This window comes from Leucopleurus acutus (genome assembly GCF_964270905.1).
Source record: "Leucopleurus acutus genome assembly, chromosome: 2".
NCBI classification, from domain to species: domain Eukaryota; kingdom Metazoa; phylum Chordata; class Mammalia; order Artiodactyla; family Delphinidae; genus Leucopleurus; species Leucopleurus acutus.
Window position 1 is genome coordinate 51401145 of NC_139143.1, and position 24052 is coordinate 51425196.

General features: G+C 37.6%; 1 protein-coding gene across 1 annotated transcript in view; it reads right to left on the minus strand.

Annotated features, from left to right (window-relative positions):
- Positions 1–24052, minus strand: part of PLA2G4A (phospholipase A2 group IVA) — a 137160-nt gene that overhangs the window by 82884 nt on the left and 30224 nt on the right. Inside the window, exons 3-4 of the mRNA XM_082833494.1 lie at positions 6026–6174; positions 5212–5325 (exon numbers count right to left, since the gene is read on the minus strand). Coding sequence (XP_082689620.1) covers positions 5212–5325; positions 6026–6174 — 263 coding nt within the window. The remainder of the gene's footprint in view (positions 1–5211; positions 5326–6025; positions 6175–24052) is intronic.

The window sequence follows — 24052 nt, forward strand, 5'->3', positions numbered from 1 at the left end:
GGATTTTATAAATGTTAGCTGGGAAACAAAACTGTGGACCCAAATTGGCTTTCTCCTTAAAAAAATAAATAAAAATTTAAAAAAGAGAGAACATTCTGAAATTGAGTTGAATGATAAATCATAGTCTCAGGAAAAGCTGAAAAAATTCCTGCTTTCCAACTTTAGTCGATCCTCACTGCCACTAAGCAATCATTCCATTCCACTCTTACTGACGCATTAAAGCTAATGCTACACTTTGTTCAAGTCACCCCGTATTCCTCATACCGGCCACTTTCGACAGAGGTAGTCTGCTAAGGCTGCATCAGCCTTCTTATTTTTAATATCAAACATTCTTTATCTTTACCTACCAACTTTCGGTTTAGTAATACTTCTGAGGAAAAAGCCAAATGCTGTTTGCTCTAAATTCCCCATTACCTGGTCAGAAATCTTCCATGACTCACTGCTGTCAATAAGATAATATCTAAATCCAACTTCCTGAATCTGGGCTCTGCTAAAGTTTGATCCCCATGTACCTGTTCTTCCTTCACGTACAAATGCTCTGGTCCCCTGGCACTTGTCTAGACACCATTTCCTGAGCATGCTTGTCTTTTCTAGTCCCAGAACTGTGAGCAAGGGCTCAGGCTGTTCTCTCCACCAGAATGGCCTTCCACCCCTTTAGTGATCCAACCACATCCTTCCTTTAGGAACAAGCCCATACCATTGATAACCACTGTAACCCACAATGGTCCACGGTAACCCCATGCCCCACCCTCATCTCTTACTACTCTCCCTACTACTCTCTGTGTTCCAGCCATGCTCTCCTCCTTGCTGTTACTCAACAAGCCAGGCAAACTTCTGCTTCAGGACCTTCCTACTCAGAGTGGCTTCTCCCCTCAGGTATCATCAGAGATGCTTTTCTCAGCCACAGTTTTGGAACTGCATTTGCAACCCTCTTCACAAACATATGCATACTCTCCTCTCCTCCTTCCTTGGTTTATTTAGCACTTATCTCTAGCACTATCCAACACAGGCATCCTTTACTTATTTATCTTACTAAGTAGAATATAAGTTCCAGGAGGGTAGGGACTCCTGTGTGTTTTATTTATTTCTGAACAGGTAGTGCCTAAAGACTGTCTGACACACAGTAAGTGCTCAATAGTTATTTGTGAAATGAATGAATGGATGAATAATTCCTTCTTATAACTCTCATTGTATACATTGTCTACACAATTTATTTAGCACTTACAATTATAAATTTGTAAATAATGAACTCTAGTTGATGATATGCTGAAGTCTTTAGGGATGAAGCATACTATTGTCTGCAGTTTGTGTTTCAATGTATCAAGATGGGGAATTCCCTGGCGGTCCAGTGGTTAGGACTCCACAGTTTCACTGCAGAGGGCCCAGGTTCCATCCCTGGTTGGGGCACTAAGATCCCACAAACCAAATGGCATGGCCACAAAGACAAACAAACAAACAAACAAATAAATAAATAACGTATCAAAATGGTTTGATGGACGGACAGATAGAAAGATATGTGAAAAGCAAGTAGAATAAAATGTTAATTGTAGAATCTAGGTAGCAGTTATATGGGTATCCAATGTAGAAATATTTCAACTTTGTATATGCTTGAAAATTTTGATAATAAACTTTGAAGCAAAATATAATACCTTAGAAAGGCCTTTTTTGACTATATAAACTCACTTGCCCACCAACTGTTCTCTATCACATCCCTCTATTTGATTTTTTTCATAGTATTTATCACTAGCCGATACTGTGTGGATTATCCTTTTGCTTCCTGTTGCCTATTTACTTTCCCCATCAGCATGCAAGTTCCCTGGGAACCATCGTCCACCATGTCTTCTGCTGTTTGCCCATCACCTAGAATACTGCCTGGAACACACTCAGTGTTTAATAAATAACTCCTAAGTAAGTAAATCAATGAATAGATGCTTCATGAGACTGCTTATTATATTACTCATCAGCTTATATGTGAATGCTTACTCCTTTCCAAACAGACCATTAGTTCCTTGAAAATGAAACTTTTAATAGCTTTCTTAATATTAATCGAAGTTTTAGGTACACAATAAAGGCTCAAATTCTCATATTAAAAAATAATCTATGGATAGGTCAGTACTATAAAACTGCATAATATAGATTTTTTAATACATTATCATGTTTTTCCATATCTGTAAAATGGGAAGCATTGAAAACTTCTGGGTAAAAATAGTCAAGTGAAAAATAAGATATTCTTTCTAGAGCACAGAATTTTATAAATTAAAAAGTATTTAGAAATAAGTTAATGGAGGGACTACCCTAGTGGTCCAGTGGTTAAGACTCTGCGCTTCCACTGCAGGAAGCACGGGTTCCATCCCTGGTCTGGGATCTAAGATTCCACATGCCTCCCAGTACACCTCCCCCCAAAAAGTTAATGGAAACCTTCATTTTAGAGATGAAGCAAATAAGACTCAGAGAGAAAGAATGACAACTCAAACACTCTAGAGGGAGGTTAGTAACAAACAAAATGAGAGCCCAGGTCTCCCGGTTCCCAGTTTCTACCCTGAGTGGGTAGAGCAGGACCCTGGGAATCTGGCAATCTCCACTTGGAGGCTCCTGTTCTTTCTCCAGCTGGCTCCTGGCCACAGAAATCCCTCTATGTTGACTCAGTATGAACTTTTGGATGACAAAATTTTGAAGGAGTTTTTGTTAATAATGTCTTGGCTTGAAGCATAAGTTCTTCCTTTGCCAAACTCAAGTGGTCTTTTTATTATATCAGATTGCCTTAACCATCTCCAAGAACTGTTTATAAATCTCCTCTCCCACATGATTCCCTCGCAACTTGTTTTCTCTTATAACCTCCGTGAACACTGTAGACAAAAGACAGTCCTCCTCTGAAAGACGGGGATTCAGGGATGAGGAGGGGCTGGATGGCTTGCTTAGGACACGCCACATGGTCTGGGGGACAAATGGGGGTTCTCCCCAACCAGCCATTATGCATTTACTTTTCTCCCACTACCATCACAGGTCACCAACTCAAAGAATTGTCATTCAGATGAAAACTACAAAGGACTCTTGAAAACAGTTTAATGAAAGAAAGCTGTTGGCCAACTGTTTTCTCAAGCACACTGAAGAAAATATGTAAGCTACTTTAAATTCAGGAATGTAGAAAGCCTTTTTTAGAGCCCCAGGGTTACACACCTAAGCATAGGAAATGACAGTAGGAGAGATGTTTTCCTACAGTATCTTCTCTTAAAATCAGTCTTTGTGTCATAGACTGAAGGGCAGGAAAAAACCATTATATTTCAGAAAGGCCAATTGTGCTTATGAAGCCCTCAACAAGGGTTTATTGAGAACCAATCCTAGCAACATGCCATAGGTAAGGTCTGCGGATGTTATAACATTTAGCCACTTCTAACTCTCTATCCCACTGCTCACCAACACCTACTTGCCAAGCCATGTAACTTGTCATGCCCCAGCTTGTTTTATTCTTTCAAAACTCCATGCCTTTGCAGTTTCTCCTAGAAACTAGAATGCTCATAACTGCTTCTCTGCCTACTAAAATTCTATTCTTCACAAACATTTATATACTGCTTAATATGTACCAGGCAATAAGCATTATATGTATGTACAGATACATCTATGTGAGTATGATATATATTACCAGAATCAATTATTGTTATATATTTTATATTTAATGTTATATACTTAATAAACTAAGTAATATATAATCGTAGTTTATATAAAATTATATAAATCATAAATAATTATATCTAAATGTATTTAAATGTAATCTACATTATAATCTATAATTATATGGATATATTATATATAAATATAACTAACTCATGTAATCATAATGATTCTCCTATGAGATATAATCTCCACTTTACAGATGAGCAAATTGAGATTCAGAGGAACTAAGTGATTTCCCCAGGATGAAACAAATGGTAAGAAACAGAGCTGGGATTTAAACACCAAACAACCTGGCTTCAAATGACAAGGTATTAACCACTATGTTCACTGTTGGACCTGCTCAAAATCATCTACTGACATGGAGCCATCTCTGGCCTCCTCTCACAACATAATCTTTCTTTATTCTGTCTTCCCCTGCACTCTGAACACACCTCATTGATACTTATCTTACTGTGTAGTGGTTTCTTTTCATCAAATGGATCTCCCTACGTTCATTTCCTTTTCCAATCCCTACCTCTCCTCCACCCCAGATGAAGATAATTGAGGGAAGAGCTTCCTGTACCATATTCTTCTTTATGTGCCTTGAACACAACACAATGGTTAGTAGACTCCAATAAACGTTTGAAAGAAGAATGAATGAAATAACTTTAAAAGAGGTAAACAGAAATGTGGGCAGTGTATCTCTTAGCACTGGGTAGAAAACATATAGAAGACATGCTTCCTGGAGCAGCTAAAGGTATCAGCAGGGAGTATGTGACTGGAGTGTCCTCAAGGCAACTGGGTCACTCTGATTACATGAACTGGTCAGGGTCCTTTGGGTTTAAGTCAGTTTCTAAATAGGTATATACTCATGGAATAAATATAAACTATGTATTAGGTCTGTAATTAGGCATGCATAACCAGTATTCCAATTTCCTGACCAGGATTTGAGTTTGAACAGTTTAAATGATTCGGTCCCAATGAACAACACGTAATTATCATGGGCGTTCAGGAAGAGGTCATATGGGATGCTAACAGTTAGGAAAGGAGGTAGGAGTTAAGGGATAAGGAGATGTGGGTGAGGGGAGAGATTTGAAAATCATCCCAAGGAACAAAAACACCAAGCTGTTGCCCAAAAGAAGAAATTAATACATTAACCAGCTTTCTGAATCCTGGTCTACCAGTTGCTTACATTTCTCGCTATAAACTATTACACTAGTTTCCTGTAAAATTCAGAATCCAATGTTTGCTCTGTATAAATAATTTCTCTAGGGTTTTATTAATCTTAAATAAATTATTGAAATTTCAGAAATGCAGCAAACTTAAGAAAGAAAGAAAGAAAGAAAGAAAGAAAGAAAGAAAGAAAGAAAGAAAGAAAGAAAGAAAGAAAGAAAGAAAGAAAGAAAAGAAAGGAAGAAAGAAAGAAAGAAAGGAAGGAAGGAAGGAAGAAAGACTAGGAAGGAAGCGAAGGAAGGATTTCCAAACATTAAACTCCAACTTTCCAGGTTAAATAGATTTTATCTGACATAAGGTTGAAAAATAATTTGTTGTGCTGCTTACTTGGTTGAAAATAAAAGGAACCTCCTTCTTCTCTCCCACTTTCATAGAGGATATGGGAAATATTGCTGTCCCGAGCGTTTCATCCATGACGTAATTGGCATCCATCAACGTGATCTATAGAGAGTAAAAGGTAGAGCAGAGGTATCAAATTTTTCTGGAATCTTTGGAAATTATAATCTCCATCACACTTAAAAAATGAAAATTCTCAAGTGATATTTAACAGTCATTTGAAATCCTCAATATTCAACTGGTAACAATACTTTGTCTTTTGTTTCTGAATGCCACATTTGCTTCTAACATAATAATTAATTTTTCACTTTCCTGATTGACATTATCATACTTTGAAAAATGAAACTTTATCCCCTCTCTGGGGAAATGCTATTTTTGGAATATGAGAAAGAAATTAATGTAGAAAATCTATGCAACTATTTTGGAAAAGATCTATGTGAACTTATTTTAAAGCTAATTATTTGAACTTTAAGCTAATAAAGTTAATTTATTTTAAAGTCCTAATCAATTGACAATATTTTTATTCTATTGTACTTGGATCCTCCTCTTTCTAACAGAACAAATATTTTCTCCAAAGCACATGAGGAGGATAACAGATTCTTCCCAGCCCCACCTAACTCCTGTGTTTCCCACTGGACACTCACATAGCTTAATGTGCAGTAGCTAGAAGCTCATCTACCATATACTGCACAGCTGGACTCCAACTACATCAAACTGAGAAGAATGAAGGCAGTGAGGGGACAAACTCAAGCATCAACCTCAACATGATGATGGCCATCTCACTGTCCCCAAATGACTCACTTACCTCCAAAACATTGTCCTGATTAGGATCCAAAATAAATTCAAAGGTCTCATTCCACACAGGGTTTATGTCATTATTGAAGTGTTTCGTTCTCTTCCTGCTGTCAGGGGTTGAGGAGATGAAAAGTTCCACATAGGGGTCTGGAGTGTCAACTATAGACAGTAAACACAAATGAGAAGGGGGCAAAAATGTGATTAATTCCTAATTTGTTTTAATTAATATGTGTTATCAGATTATTTTCAATGAATCTGCAATAACATATTCAAAATGTCTGAGACAAAATGATATATAATAGAAGAACGTCATAGGTTATATACTGTTTACATATTATGTCCCTGCACTTCCCAACAGTCCTGTGAGAGGGAACCATTTATTTGGTACTTTATACAAAATTCCTCTGTCCACCTAGAGGGCACGGTCACTGCAATCAACAACTCAGTCCAACTGCTAGACAATGATAACAATCTCACTCAGCTAACCACAGCGTAACCTTCACCCCAGGACTACGATGGCAACAAGATCATGAGTTCAGGATCATCATGATTGTTTATATTAGAAAAAAAATTAACCTACTATGTTATTTGCCAAACAAAATAATGAAAGTTGGTGTGGCATAAGTATTGCTTGTAGTTATAAGGCTGCCTTATATGGTTGTACAGGTTGTGCACTGAAGAACTCTAAAGGGAGGCATTTACATTAGTAGCCAAAATATATTTCTCTATTTATTATGGTGGTATTCGATAAGATTGAAGTGGGCATCTCAAGGAAGTGACAGCTTTTTCTGTTACACATAAAGACCCCCTGAGGGCATGATATGGGTGCCATTTTATTTATTATTTATTTATTTATTTTAAACATCTTTATTGGAGTATAATTGCTTTACAATGGTGTGTTAGTTTCTGTTTTATAACAAAGTGAATCAGTTATACATATACATATGTTCCCATATCTCTTCCCTCTTGCATCTCCCTCCCTCCCACCCTCTCTATCCCACCCCTCTAGGTGGTCACAAAGCACCGAGCTGATCTCCCTATGCTATGCGGCTGCTTCCCACTAGCTATCTATTTTACGTTTGGTAGTGTATATATGTCCATGCCACTCTCCCACTTTGTCCCAGCTTACCCTTCTCCCTCCCCATATCCTCAAGTCCATTCTCTAGTAGGTCTGTGACTTTATTCCCGTCTTACCCCTAGGTTCTTCATGACCTTTTTTTTTTCTTAGATTCCATATATATGTGTTAGCATACAGTATTTCTTTTTCTCTTTCTGACTTACTTCACTCTGTATGACAGACTCTAGGTCCATCCACCTCACGACAAATAACTCAATTTCATTTCTTTTTATGGCTGAGTAATATTCCATTGTATATATGTGCCACATCTTCTTTATCCATTCATCTGTTGATGGACACTTAGGTTGCTTCCATGTACTGGCTACTGTAAATAGTGCTGCAATGAACATTGTGGTACATGACTCTTCTTGAATTATGGTTTTCTCTGGGTATATGCCCAGTAGTCGGATTGCTATGTCATATGATAATTCTATTTTTAGATTTCTAAGGACCCTCCATACTGTTCTCCATAGCGGCTGTACCAATTTACATTCCCACCAACAGTGCAAGAGGGTTCCCTTTTCTCCACACCCTCTCCAGCATTTATTGTTTCTATATTTTTTGATGATGGCCATTCTGACCAGTGTGAAATGATATCTCATTGTAGTTTTGATTTGCATTTCTCTAATGATTAATGAAGTTGAGCATTCTTTCATGTGTTTGTTGGCAATCTGTATATCTTCTTTGGAGAAATGTCTATTTAGGTCTTCTGCCCATTTTTGGATTGGGTTGTTTGTTTTTTTGATATTGAGCTGCATAAGCTACTTGTAAATTTTGGAGATTAATCCTTTGTCAGTTGCTTCATTTGCAAATATTTTCTCCCAAACTGAGGGTTGTCTTTTCATCTTGTTTATGGTTTCCTTTGCTGTGCAAAAGCTTTGAAGTTTCATTAGGTCCCATTTGTTTATTTTTGTTTTTATTTCCATTTCTCTAGGAGGTGGATCAAAAAGGATCTTGCTGTGATTTATGTCATAGAGTGTTCTGACTATGTTTTCCTCTAAGAGTTTTATAGTGTCTGGCCTTACATTTAGGTCTTTAATCCATTTTGAGTTTATTTTTGTGTATGGTGTTAGGGAGTGTTCTAATTTCATACTTTTACATGTACCTGTCCAGTTTTCCCAGCACCACTTATTGAAGAGGCTGTCTTTTCTCCACTGTATATTCTTGCCTCCTTTATCAAAGGTAAGGTGACCATATGTGCATGGGTTTATCTCTAGGCTTTCTCTCCTGTTCCATTGATCTATCTTTCTGTTTTTGTGCCAGTACCATACTGTCTGGGTGCTATTTTAAATAGAAAGGAACAACTGCAAATAATGGAACTATTTAAATTTCCTCGCACTATACATATACTTAACAACAAGGCAACTGACCCTGAATGTGGAAATATTGATTACTCCCCCATTTTTTGTTAATAGATCTTTATTTGAGTATAATTGCTTCACAATACCATGTTAGTTTCTGTTGCACAACAAAGCGAATCAGCCATATGCATACACATGTCCCCATATCCCCTCCCTCTTGCGTCTCCCTCCCACCCTCCCTATCCCACCCCTCTAGGTCATCGCAAAGCACCAAGCCGATCTCCCTGTGCTATGCTGCTGCTTCCCACCAGCTAACTATTTTACATTCGGTAGTGTATATATGTCGATGCTACTCTCACTTCACCCCAGCTTCGCCCTCCCACCCCATGTCATCGAGTCCATTCTCTATGTCTACTCTTTATTCCTGCCCTGCAACTAGGTTCATCAGTATCTTTTTTTCTTTTAAGATTCCATATATGCGCTTTAGCATACAGTATTTGTTTTTCTCTTTCTGACTTGCTTCACTCCCTTTTAATGGCTCCTCTGAAGCCTTCATCTGACAGCATTGCACATACTATATTTTATAAAGGAAACTACACATCTATCTATCTTTTCCTACAAGACTGTCAACAACTTGAGGTTAGGAACCAAGTCTTATTCATCTTTATATCTTCAGAACCTAACAACTATCACAATATTTAAGGTCTCCTCACTTAAGGACTCGACTTTTCTCTTTAACTCATCCTTTCCCATGTGGCCATTACAACTCATAACCACAAAAACCAACCATCAAGTGATGCCTGATAGGATCTCTGTTGAGCACTTCACATACATGAGTCTCATTCTCATCTCACAAGAGCACTATAAGGTAAGTACTTTTAGTGTTGAGGCAACAAGAACTGAGAGATGTTAAGCAATCTGCCCAATATCACACAGCTAGTAAGTATCAGAGCAAGATGGGACTGCAACAGTCATCCTCTCAATGACATCGTGCTCCTAAGTGCTAAAGATGTGATCATAGGTATGGCTTGTTATGGAAAGAGGAGGTGGAAAAGAGCTTTGGAGAAGAAGAGGAAGGGCGATAAGCAGGAAGAAAAGAGGAGGGAAGGGGTAAGGATGGAAAGAGAGAGAGGAAGAGAGAGAGGTGCAGAGGTTCATAAAAAAAGATACAAAAATTGAAAACAAAGGAAAAGCAAAAATAATAGTTCTTAAATGATCGTCTTTCAAAGAATAGTTTTTAAAAAAATAATTTAAAAAATATACTTTGTCCTTTCACAGTAGTAATGGTCAAATAATGTAATCAATGTCCTTCACAGCTCTTCTATGTGGTCATCAGATTTTTTAAGTGGGCTTTTTTATTGTTAAGTGGGAAAATCTACAAATGAGGTATTAGCATTTGGGATTGTCTTTTAGTTAATTTTTCCACTTGCAGCTTAGGCATCATTGGTCAAGGGCAGGGGAGTCTCAAAAGTGAGAGTGCAAGGTAAATGCCTAGGGAAAATTAACCACCACACATTTCAGGGCCTCTCGCCTTCTGAGATGGCCCACACTCTGTCTGTGGAGTGTGTTTTCCCCCAAGGCCCTTCTCACCTTTTGAGACAGACCTCATTGTGTCTATGGAATGTGTATCTCTCTAAATAAACCTACAAGAAAGAAAGGAAGGAAGGAAGCAAGCAAGGAAGCAAGGAAGGAAGGAAGGAAGGGGGAAAGAAAGAAAAGAAAAGGAAAGGAAAGAGAAGAAAAGAGAAGAAAAAAGATAAATGCCTAGGGTTCTGATTAAAAATACAGACCCTTGACCCACATCCCGTAAGACCCATAATCAGGAGATCTGTAATGGGACTAGGGATCTGCATTTTTCAACAATTATTCTAGTTGATCTGATGTAGGTCATGTTCTGTTCACACTTTTGATATTTTATTTTAGGAGGAAATAGCTAGTTATTCCCATTTCATTTATTTATTTCTTCATATTGAGATATAATTGATATATAACATCGTGTAAGTGTAAGCTATACAATGTGTTGGTTTGATACATTTACATATAGCAATTTGTAACTCAATGCTTTTCTCTCTCAATGGGACCATGGAAGACAAATTAGAAAACAAAAGACTTGGCAGGAAGGATGGCAAGAGGAAATGGGCCAAAGAAGAGAACGACATGCTACAAGGGGACTCAACTCACTCCTCAACCAAGAGATGACTGTTCCTTTTCCTTAACCATGCTTCTGCCACGTCTCCAGTACTCAGGGTTGCAAACCACAAATATAACTACATGTTTAGAATATCAGGTAGTAGAAGACTATAAAGAAAATATTTTTCCTTTTTTGAATGGAGGTAGATATGTGCTTTTAAAGAGAATATTCAATGGTACTTCACATTAAATGTAGAAAAATAAAAATGTAGCCCTTCCTCATCTCATAAGGCTGTTTTTTTCTTATGGGATTAATGCTCTTTTATATGTTTTCCCCCAAATATTAGAAAACACAAACCAAGCAAAAGCTAATCTAGAAAACAAAAAGTGTGCCAGGAAGGAGAAGCATGCAGATGGTAAACATCATTCATTCATTCAACAAATATTTGGATGCCTACTATGCCAGGAAGTGCCCATCAAGAAGCAGTTTGGCCAGCACATCTATGTTACTTGACTTGGATCACACAGCTGGTGAGTGTGGAAGCTGGAATTATATTTGTTCTGAGGAACTGCCTGCCCTGGGAACCACCCCTTTAAGGACCATTATGACAGTTTGCACAAAAAAGCATCTCATGGACTCCTACTTGTTCCAAAAAATGGCCCACCACAAAAAGCCCTTGCCTCTAACTCAGAACAATCCTTCCTCTATTGAAATATTCTAACTTGCTTGTTTATACCTTTGCATCCAAAGACTACCAAATGTATCTAAGGACCAAAGATCATTTCCAAAAATCTCACCTTAACAGAACGCTTGCAGATCACTGATTTTCTCAGGAATTCCTCTTTTTAATCTATAGCACTTACACTCGCTCTTCTAACACCTTGGAAGTCTTGCCAAAACACAGCAAATAGGTTCACCTGCTGCAAGTTTATGAATACATAGTCTTTTTTAATTGTGTCAAAAAAAGAAAAAAAAAAAAGCAGTTTGGCTTGGCTTGGATAGGGAGCCAAACACAAAAGTGCAGATTTGAAATATGGAAGTGAGTCAAATGCTAATAGCCTAATTTTAGAGGCAAGAGTAAATGGAAGACAAGCAGATACACTCCACCAATGACTAATAACTCAGTCACCCAGGTTATTACACACACATAAAGTCAAGTTGTAGGTGGAGAAATGGCCTTTTGAGGCTTAATCTTCATTTGAATCTTTGAACAAGAGGAAGGACAGGTTTTCTTGGGTCAAACAAGAAAGAGAAAGTAGAAAGTAAAGTTCCTTGGGAGGAACCAGATAGGGACAGGATGCAGCAAATTGAAGTGGTATAAGTCAACCAGCGATATTACCATCTTCTCAGCCATTTTGGACTCTCGGTGGGTCATATGCTTTTCCAAATTCTAACTGACAAAATAATAAAGAAATTACCATACAGCAAGATGCCAACCCTATGTTTATATGTCAAAACATCAACAGACTTCTTTTAAAAATTGGAATCCAGTTCAAAGCTGTCATTTTAGATTCTTATTTTTACTTTAAAAAAAAGTCAATACTCTAAAATTTTTCTCAAGACTGGTGGTTTTTCTAGTTTCTCCTCTTGCTTCATTAATGAGACACCAAAGCGTGCTAAACAGTGGAAAACCACTGACAGCTGTAAACTGTGATACTGCAATCTGCATCATTGCTAATCTTTGCAAGTTAAGAAACAGCTGTAGCAGTGGTAGACGCCACAGGATGAAAAGAAGTTTTAAGAAGCTATTTTAAAATGGATTAAGATAATCACATATCTCTGCTCAGTTTTTTTTAAAACATAATCTATAATCTTCATTGGCATGGTAGCGCGTGGAACCTTTGAAAGGGGGAAGCAGTCCATTTTGACAGCAAAACTTAGCCCGATGCTTTAGAGAAGTTCCTAGAAGTGCACTGAGGGGAAAAAAAAAAAGTCAAACACAGGAAAAGAATTTTTTTTTCTCGCCTTTGTACTTATTTCATGCCTTTGGGAATTAATGCCTATAGGGTAACTGGGTGTTGAGTCACTGATTCAGCTTCACCTTGATTAGCTCCAGCGAAAACAGGTGGTAAGGTGAAGATATAATGTGTGGGTAAAGACTTACATCTTATCCTTTTATCTAAATCTTGACTAACAAAAACGTTGGGGGTGTGGGATACAGAGCTGATGCGTGTAGACATGAAACTATAGGCACCACAAATAGCTTCAGAGTTCCCGGGTTATAAAACTCCTTATAAATTTCAGTAGTTGAAGGAGTGCCCGCCTAAAGTCATAACAGGTCCATCTGTCATTTTGGCTTTGTCTGAGTAATATATTATATGATTCATCACAGGAGCTGGTGGCAGCTTCTAAACTCCAAGTTCGATTTTAAATATGCTCCATTTGCTTTCTCATATCCATTTTGCTCAGTAGCAACTTAAACCCTTTGCTTCAAATAAAGATGACCCATAACCTGTTACAATTCATGTGATATACAGCAAAAAGAAAACCCAAAGGAAAAGTCCTCCCAAATCCACAGTCAAAATATCCTATTCTGAATAGCTATGGTCCACTGATGGTGAGCATAAAGCAGTGTTTTCCAAAACACAGTCCACTAGAGTATCTTCACAGTATCATCTGGAGTGTTAAAAATGTAGACACCTTGCATTTTCAGTCTTCTGCGAGGGCTTGGAAATCTGCATTTTTAACAACTTGACCAGAACGATATTTATGCACACAAGTTTGAAAGGGATTTAAAGTATATTATGACAATCAAATACAGAACAATGGTATAATAACACCCACAGAAAAGTAGAAACGTTTCGGCATTGAGAAGTCAACAGACTTCGTCGTGGATATTCTGCCCGTGGACTATATTAAGCACAACCCAGTAATTCACGTCTGTTTCTCTTAAGCCATTAAATACATTTTCAAGTGACCACATGAAAACAAAACCAAGAATAAAGTATGTGTGGGTGCGTGAGTTAGCAATCTATTTAAGGTGACGGACTGATATTCAAGTGTTCTGCTTCATTATCACCAAAGTAAGAATGCCATAGTAAGACCCAAAATTAAATGATAATTTGTTGAAAGAATGCCTCTGAATACTATTTTCCAATGTGATCACTCCTTTAAATGTTTATGATTTAGTGACAATGATAATTACACGGTGAACTTAAAGCTTTTAAACATAAAGGCTGAAAAACTTAAATGTTTTATGATTGCCAACTTCTTCACTATCCCTGCCCTATGCCAGCAGAGCTGCTGGTATAAACCCTAGGAAAGTGATGGTTAGCCTCACTATAAACGTATGAATTTCAATAACCGTTTAGTTCTTTCCTGAATGTAACGTTTTTATTGAAGGATAAGATACATGCAGAAAAATCAGATGATTGTAACCATACAGTTTGTTGAATTTTCATAAAATGAACTCACCCAGGATACCACCACCCAGATCAAGATATAGAACATTGCCAGCACTCCAGAGGTCTTCCTCACCTCCCTCCAGAAGGGTGACCACTACCCTACCTTCTACCACCAAATAATATTTCTACCTGTTTTTTACCTTTATATAAATAGAACCAAGAATCGTATATACTCCTGGGTCTGGCTTATTCTGCTCACCATTAAGTTTGTAAGATTCATCCATGTTGGCATGTGCAAAATAACACATTCATTAATTATTAATGTAAACTGTTTCACTGTATGAGCATTCCATAAAACATTTATCCATTTTAGTGGACATATGGATTGTTTCTAGTTTGGGCTATTACTAATGGTGCTGCTATGAACATTCTTGTACATGGCATTTGTTGCACACATTTTTACGTTTCTGTTGTGAAATTCCTAAGAATGGAATTACTTGGACATGGAATTATTATGCTATTGTACACCCTAATGTTAATATTTACATGGCAGCAATCATTCTTAACATGTAATAGTCAGTTTTGTAATTTAAACATCTGGTGACTATGTAACGGTATCTCAGTATGGATTTAATTCACACATCTTGGATGACTATATGAGGTTGTATATTTCTTTATGTGTTTTTATTGGATAGTCTCTTGAGTGAAAGGCATACTCAAGTCTTTTGTCCATTTTTTTTTCTGTTAGATTGCCTGTTTTTTAATTGATTTATAGAGTGCTTTACATATTCTGGATATGCGTCCTTTGACAGACACATATATTACAAATATATTTTCCCAGTCTGAGGTTTATCTTTTCACCACTTTAATCATATTTTTGATAAAAAGAAATGCCTAATTTTAATATAGTCCAGTGTATCCACCTGTTTCCTTATGATTCATGCTTTTTTTCCTTTTGTTTAAGAAAACTTTAGCTATTCCGATGTCATAAAATTGTCTGCACTGACTTCTCCAAAAAATCTCCTTTGCTTTACTGTTTACCTTTATATCTAAAATGCAATTAGAATTAATTTCTGTGTAAAGTGTGAGATAGGTGTGAAGATTCTTTATATAAATATATATAAGTACATATATATATGTACTTATATATATATATATAAAACCAGTAAACTCGGAGTCATTTATTGGAAATGCTGTCTTTAACCCTAATACTACAATATAAACATTTTGTTAATCAAGTAGTCATATACGTCTGTTTCTGGACTTCCAGACTTTCTGGTTTATTCATTTAAGCTTGCACCAATTCCACACTGTCTTAATTATCAGAGTTTTATAATAAATCTTGACATCAGGTAGTATAAGTCCTCTAACTTTTTTCAACTTCTTCAGAATAATTTTGACAGTTATTTTATTTCAGCACTTCAAAAATGTCATTCTGTTATCTTATGGCTTCTATCTGTTCTGGTGAGGAATTTACTTTCAGTCTTTTGCTTTGTTGAATATATTGTTTTTCCTCTGGATGCTTTTAGGATTTTTTTTCTTTGTCTTTAGATTTCAGCAGTTTTACTGCAATATGCACAATATTAGTATTTTTTGTATTTATCCTTATGTTAATAACACAGCATTTTTATCAGTTACAGAAAATTCTCAGCCATTATCTCTTCAAATATTACTTCTGCCCCAATCTCCTTCTCTTCCCCAGTGTTTTATTTAAATTTTGCCCAGATATTCCTTATGCTTTAATTCTATATTTTATTTCATTTTTTGTTCTCTGTATTTGAGCCTGGATACTTTCTACTGACCTATTTAGTTTACCAATTCCCTCTCTTCAACTGTCTCCAAACTATGGCAAACCCATCTACTGAGTTTCAATTTTCACTTATTGTGTTTTTAATTCCAAATTTTCCATTTGCTTCTTTTCTATATGACTGGTTCCCTGGTAAAATTCTCCACCTTGCCATCTATTTTCTTGAACATATTAATCTTAGTTATTTTAAAGTCCATATCCAATACTTGGGGAATCTATTTATTTTTCTTGATCTTACTTTTTGGGTCTACCTGGCAATTCTTGACTGAATGCCAGAACTTTTCATGAAAAATTGTTCCAGAGCTAGACCTACCTCCTCAGAGGACCCATCTTATTCTCCGGCAGGCAGTGTGAATGGGATGGATCTACTCAGTTTAATCAAAAATTGAATTGACTTAAATCTTTGTAAAATTTAGTCTACTTCTTATTCACTCCCACCCAAAGCTTTTCAACTGAGAGCCTGGGGTGTTTTCTAGGCCCCTTTTATTTGGCAGTTCTGATACCCAATTTTTTTCCCTCTTAGCACTGTGAGACTGCCAATCACTCTTCTTTGCTTTTCTCGTATTTTACGTTTGCTTCTTAGTCTGTTGCCCTGCACAGGTTACGAATCTGTCTCCTGCACATGGTGAAGGCACTGACTTGCAAGCTTCTCTAGGCTTCCCTTCTCTCAGGGTTCTTGTCCCTCAAATTCTAACTGACTTGGCTCTGAAATCCAGTTTTTATGTCCCCAAGTCCTTTGAGATTGCCAAAGCTCTAGTTGATTCCCTGACTCTTCACTGCTTGGCCACGTCTCGCATCCGCATCGCCCCCAAATCCACCTAGATTCCACAGTGGATTGAGAGGAAAGTGGCTTGCAGAATACTGGGCCTACTTCAATGACTTCTCTCCTCTCTGAGATCCTGGTCCCTCAAATCCCAGTTGACTCAGCAGATTTTCAATCCTTCAGACATTTTTAAAACTTAATTTAATCTGTGTTTTCTAAATTGATCTTAGGAGAAAAGAATGCTCCGCTATTAGTTACTTCAGCATAGTCCAATGACCATTTAACTGTTAACCTGACCAAACATATACTAATCCCTATTCTTTTTTATTTCCATACTCCACATGGCTGTTCAAACTTTTACTGCTTTTCTCAAGTCACTACTCACTATTCCTCATCTAAGAAAACAACTCAGGTTCACACTTCACTAGGAAAACAAAAGGAGAGGATTAAATGTTCTCTTCCAATTTCTCTTCCCTATACCTCACAATTTAAAAGATATATTTATAATTGAAAATTGTATTTATTCATACTTAAGTTCTTTTCTGATGTCTTAGAAGAAGAAGTTTCCATACACTCTTCTCTCAATTTCAAACTATTCCACCTCCTCTCAGAGATTTCTCATTTATTTATCCCCAGCCCCAAATTTAATCTGTAAATATTTGCTTGGGCCTCGCTACTTCCTCTCAACCAATAAATATAAACAAACACTGATTATCCTAAAAAATAAATACAGCTTTAATTAATTCTGCCAATTCCTCAAGATCTTTCCTCTCCTCCATTAAAGCTTTTGGAAAAATAAATACAGTTTATATTTACTGCTTCTAAATCCCATCACTTATAAATTCCTAACCTACTATGCTCTGCCTTATTCTGTTACCATAATCAGTCTATTCTCTCTACTGTAACTTTTTTTGGTAGTTTTATTGAGATGTAATTGACATATCACATTGTATAAGTGTGAGGCATACAACATGATGATTTGATACACTTACCTATTGCCACAGTAGAGTTAGTTAACACCTCCATCACCTCACATAATTGCCGTTTCTTTTTTGTGGTGAGAACATTTAAGACCTATTCTCTTGGGACTTCCCTGGTGATGCAGTGGTTAAGAGTCCACCTGCCAATGCAGGGGTCATGGGTTCGAGCCCTGGTCTGGGAAGATCTCACATGCAGCGGAGCGACTGGGCCTATGCACCACAACTGCTGAGCCTGTGCTCTAGAGCCCACGAGCCACAACTACTGAGCCTGAGTGCCACAATTACTGAAGCCCAGGAGCCTAGAGCCCATGCTCCACAACAAAGAGAGGCCACCGCAATGAGAAGCCCGAGCACCACGACGAGGAGTGGCCCCTGCTTGCCAAAGCTGGAGAAGGCCCGTGCACAGCAACGATGACCCAATGCAGCCAAAAAAAAAAAAAAAGACCTACTCTCTTAGCAATTTCAGGAATATAATACAGTATTATTAACTATAGTCACCATGCTGTACATTACATCCCCAGAACTTACTCTTCTTATAACTGGAAGTGTGTACCTTTTGATGGACATCTCCCTATATCTACCCCCTCCCCTCACCAGCTCCTGGCCATCACCATGCCCCTATCATAACTTCAATATAAAATTCAATGAGCTTTTTCTCAATTTTCATCAGATTTGGCATATATGCAATGCCCTTTGTGCAATTATCTCCTTCTTTTGTGCCCAGGGTATCATTTTTTTTTCTGATTCCTTAACTACCTCTCTAAATGTTTCCTCATGGTATCTTAATTTTTTCCCCCCAAACTTGCGACTAAATTGTAGACTTTCTCTTCATAGCTGTTACAAATCTCCACTAGAATGTTTCAGAAGGAAATGAACACTTTAAAAAATTTAGTGGGCTTCCCTGGTGGCGCAGTGGTTGAGGGTCCGCCTGCGGATTCAGGGGACGCGGGTTCGTGCCCCGGTCCGGGAGGATCCCGCGTGCCGCGGAGCGGCTGGGCCCGTGAGCCATGGCCGTTGAGCCTGCACGTCCGGAGCCTGTGATCCGCAACGGGAGAGGCCGCAGCAGTGAGAGGCCCGCGCACCGCAAAAAAAAAATATATATATATTTTGTGCTCATGTAGTCAAAACCAATTTGAAAAGGAATCATCACAGTTAGTTATATGGTCTTTTTTTTTTTTGGCCACGCCACGCAGCATGTGGGATCTTAGTTCCCTGACCAGGTATCAAATCCGTGTCCCCTGCAGTGGAAACACGGAATCCTAACTACTGGCCCACCAGGGAAGTCCTATATAGTCTTAAGAATATTCGATGTGCACCCTTCAAGTCACATGGCACACATCAATCCTATAGTATAATTATTCTCGGATCCTTTAAAGCTGATCATATTCAGGTTTAAATGGTAGCCATCATGCATTCCTTCATTTCCTCAAGGCTTCAAGGAGGTAGCGGTACAAACATGACAAATATAAGATTCTTGATTACATGTCCATATATAATCTATTGCTAAGTAATCCATTTTGAATTTTTCCCTAAATGCAAGAGAAAAGAAAAACAAAGCAAAACAAAACCAAAAAAACTAAAATAAAAACATGTTCTTTTTCCTGACTTTCTTATTTTATTTCATGGTACCATATTTCTTGCTGCCTGAGCCAGAAACATGAGAGTCATTCTCTTTTCCTCATAGTTCCTGTATCCTATCTGTCTCCAGCTTTTACCTATTTCGCCTCTAACACGCTGGCCCCTCAATTCCTCTCAAAATATCACTTACCCAGTTCAACTGGACTATTCACATAATTCGTAGTTGCTTATTCTCCCATATGCAAAGCCACTCTACATAATGCTGCTATAGTCGTCTTTGTGAAACACTTTTGACTCTTGCTGCCTACAAAGGCAGGCCTAATCTCTGTGATAAAAGGCCTACAAGTCCCCCTCACCCACCGGACCCTGGGTTTCCTTCCAGTCAGTGACCCTCCTCCACCAGGCACTGGAACATCGTTCTCGCAAGTCAACATTCAGGCCACGGAGCACCTCTGAAATCCACACATTTCAAACATTCCACACAGTCATACTGGTGGCAGAAGTATCTGTTCTGTCCAAGAGAACATTGCTTCTCTTTCACTTATGTGTATCATTATGTTTTCATTTGACGTTTTAGCTGATAACTAAACACTAGTAATTCATAACTAAATGTTATTCAAGTTGTTGTCCTTGTCCTAAGACTATCCAAGATAAGGGTCCAAAGACTGTACACTTAAAGGATGGGTGGAATGAGATGTTCTCTCTATGCTTCCCTTATCTAGTTCATAAGTCAACTAGTTGTTCTATTTTCCTATCGGGTTAAATTGGCCACTGCCAATCATGTCTCCTAGTAGCCTCATCTATGTAAATCTGCATAAAAATAATTCCACTTCAACTTGCTGATTTAGGTATTATTATTCTCAACTTGTAGGTAAGGGAACTGAGACTCCCTTGAGGCATTTAGTAAGTTGAGCAAAAGGTCATTTAGAAACAGGAGTTTAACCTAGTCTTTCTGAAGCCAAATTCCTTGTTCTTTCAAATATACCAACACTAACAACTCTTACCTATTTTTGCCTCTATTAAACTGTAAACTTCATGATAGCAGAAACCACATCCTTCCAAATTACTATTGGATCCAAGAGTCTAGCACAAAGTCTGAAACATTATAGGGACATAATAAATATTATTGAAGTAATGGGTGATGGACTAGCCCTGAGCAATACTGTAGAAGAGGTGACCCTTATTATAGGCACAACAATCTCCCCTAACTTCTTTTTACTCTTTGTTAGTATGTCTCAACCTTCCTAGTGCTTTGTCCCACCCCATTTATTTGTATTTTAATATACAAATATCAATGTCAAATATTTAATAGATCAATATCGCTTATGTTTTTCCAAGTGCATTTGTATTTAACCTTTATGTCCAAGTACTAAATGTGAAAGTAAATAAATGAACAAACAAACAGATCTTCAAATCCCAGTGTGCCTTCCTAATAACTCTAAGGAATAGGGTAAAGTGCCAAAGGACTTATTTAGGAGTAGCAGCCCCTGCTCCCTCCAGAATGGTCTCAAAATTGGAATTGTTATGGCTATACGTGCTGAAGGGCAGTCCCTGCGAATTGCTGGAAATGCAGAAGCTGGAAACGTTAGTGAAAAATTCAGTGTGGTTTAGTAAAACAGAACTTTGGCCGTAATTCTCTATATATTGGAGAGAGAAGTGCAAAACCCTTATACCAAGGCAGCATTGTCTAGGAACTCAATCACAGAATGCCTTTTCCTCATTTGAAAGTACGAAGCCGTTCTGTTAACACTGTTTTGGGATCCCTTTATCAGGCAGAGTCTCCGGTTTGAACGCCTCCTATTTTTCATTTTCCTTTTGCTCACAGCCTCTGACCTAGCATGGTATTTTCTCAGTGTCACATGTTTCCTTTTGTAAATGAACATGAAGCTATCAGAATGTACCATCAGCCAAATGGATGCCAGGAAGAAAGTCTATAGCATCTACTCACAATCGACTTGGTACATTTTGTACTAACAATTGACTTACTATAGTAATGAAGTGGGCTACCACCCAGCATACAGTAAAAGTGACTTATTATAAAGAATGCTGATATTCATGAGAGAACAGAGAAAGACACATGGAAAATGACCCAAAGAAAGTTAAATGCAGATCTAAAACAGAACAGAAAATTTTGTTGTTGCCTGCATTGCCCTTTTACTTAAATTTCTATGATACCTTTTTGGAAGGAAACAAAAATACTTCTGTTATCAGTATTTCTGCTTGGAATGGTTTAAAGATTTATAACCAAGGGATGTTTCTTGGAATCCCTTTAGGTTGGAGAGAGAGTAATTCTCCAGAAGTTCTTATGTAGTATTATAAAACATATTAACTTATTTATATTATTAATTTTAGCTATATATTTGGATTCCACTCTATGTAAGAATAATTCTTTTTCATTAAAACAGGAGTTCTTAACCTTGACATTATTGACATTTGGGGCTAGATAATCCTTTGCTCTGGGGTACTGTCTGTGACCTCTACCCACTAAATGCCAGTAGGATCCCCCAACTGTGACAACTAAAAATGTCTCCAGGGACTTCCCTGGCAGTCCATTGGTTAAGACTCCATGCTTCCAATGTAGGGGGCGCAGGTTCCATCCCTGCTCTGGGAACTAAGGTCCCACATACCTTGCAGTGTGGCCAAAAAATAAAAAAAAATAAAATATAAAAATAAAAATGTCTCCAGATATTGCCCAGTGTGCCTGGGAACAAAACTGATCCCCAGTTTAGAAACACTGCACTAAGGCAGGGCATTATCCCTGCTACCTGACATTTATTCCTAAGGCAAACCATTAAAAATTAGCCAAATTCCCTAAATAGTGTAATTAGAAGTGTTGTATCAATCCTATTTTTAAAATATTTTCTTTTTTTTTTTCCAAATTGAAATGTCCCACATCCATTCCATACATTAGTACTCTACTTAAGTTATAAAACCCATCTCAGTCTCTATTCAAGCTATAAAGTCTTCTCAGAAGCTTAATGTCAACACTTTTCAAAATTAGTAATACTGTATAATATAAACACACAATTACTGAGTATATACTCTCTTGGATTGACTTTCCAAATAGTTATTTACACCCATTTCATCTTCCTAGCTAGACCATAAGTAGCTCAAAGGCAAAGCTGCTGCACGAGTAGACACTGGAGTGAGACAGGCTTGAGTTCTAGCCCCAAAACAGAAGAGCTGTGTGATTTTGGACTATTTATTTAATGTCTTTAAACAAATCCCTACACTGGTAAAATTAAAATTAAAAGATCACATATCTCGGGCTTCCCTGGTGGCACAGTGGTTGAGAGTCCGCCTGCCGATGCAGGAGTCACAGGTTCGTGCCCCGGTCCGGGAAAATCCCACGTGCCGTGGAGCGGCTGGGCCTGTGAGCCATGGCCGCTGAGCCTGCGCGTCTGGAGCCTGTGCTCCGCAACGGGAGAGGCCACAACAGTGAAAGGCCCGAGTACCGAAAAAAAAAAAAAAAAAATCACATATCTCGTAGTGTGACTGAAATAAGTAAATGAAATATAAGTCCTAAGACCTCTGCTTAGCATTTTTATTCATTTAACAAACAAACTGTGTACATTATGCATCAAGTACTTTTCAAAGCACTTCATAATCTAATTTAGTCCTCATTAAAAATTATAGGAGGGAGGAGGAGGGATAAATTAGGAGTTTGGGATTAACATATACATGCTACTGTATATAAAACAGATAACCAACAAGGTCCTACTGTATAGCACAGGGAACTATACTCAATATTTTATAATAACCTATAAGGGAAAAGAATCTGAAAAAAACATATAAATGTATGTATAACTTAATCACTTTGCTGTACATCTGAAACTGACACAATATTGTAAATCAACTATACTTCAATTAAAAAAAAATCTAGGAGGAAGGTATAATTATTACCCTACATTTAATGTTGAGGAAATTGAGACCTAGGAAAGCTAAATAACTTGCCCAAATTCACACGGTTAATAAAGGAGAAGGGAGATGTGAATCCAAGTAAGCCGGTCCAGAGTCCTTGTCCTAACCATTAAGCCATACTTCCTTGCTGGTATGAAACAGGCACTCAGTAAAGTTATCAAGCATAAGCATTGCATTCATTTTTTTTTCTTTTGTACTTCTTCAAGACACTGAATAAGTACCAAGTACATAGCAGATGCTCAGCATTTATTGACGACATTAATAATGGAGGCTTGGGGCTTCCCTGGTAGCGCAGTGGTTGAGAGTCTGCCTGCGATGCAGGGGACACGGGTTCATGCCCTGGTCCGGGAAGATCCCACATGCCGCGGAGCGGCTGGGCCCGTGAGCCATGGCCGCTGAGCCTGCGTGTCCGGAGCCTATGCTCCGCAATGGGAGAGGCCACAACAGTGAGAGGCCCACGTACCGCAAAAAAAAAAAAAAAAAAAAAGAATAATGGAGCCTTGCTGGGATAAGCACTGGGTTTTATTTCTTTAACATGTCTTTTTCAAAGTTAAAATTTCAAAACTGTTATTTCATTTTGCATCTGGAGGCTTAGATTACCCTTGTACAAAAACTTAAAATAATTTTGTCTAGGATTTTATCTAAAATATTTTATAAAAAACATACTGATACATCAAATGAGGAGTAAGAATGGAAAAGTGCTTCCAAAGAATCAGTAAAATTTACAGGACCCCTCAGGCTATACCTCAGCTAAGTTTAGTCATTTCAATCTCTATGTCATATAATTTTATTTTTAAGAAAACAGTTAAAATATTAAAATATACTAAAATAACATACATGATAAGAGTTTTCCCATAAATTTTAGACCAGGAGAGTTTTTCTCTTTGAAATAAAAACTTTAATAGCATACTTTTCTTTGGAAATTTAAGAAACATTTAACCTGTTTTTTAATTTAATTCCATTAGGTATTAATTGCACCTGTTCAATATAGAAGTGGTATATGATTTCTGGCAAAGAGCGTTTACTTAACACATGGTGAGAAGGTGGCATATCACTCAGCTTTAAAAAAGTTTTTTAAATTAAGTTTGTTTAATT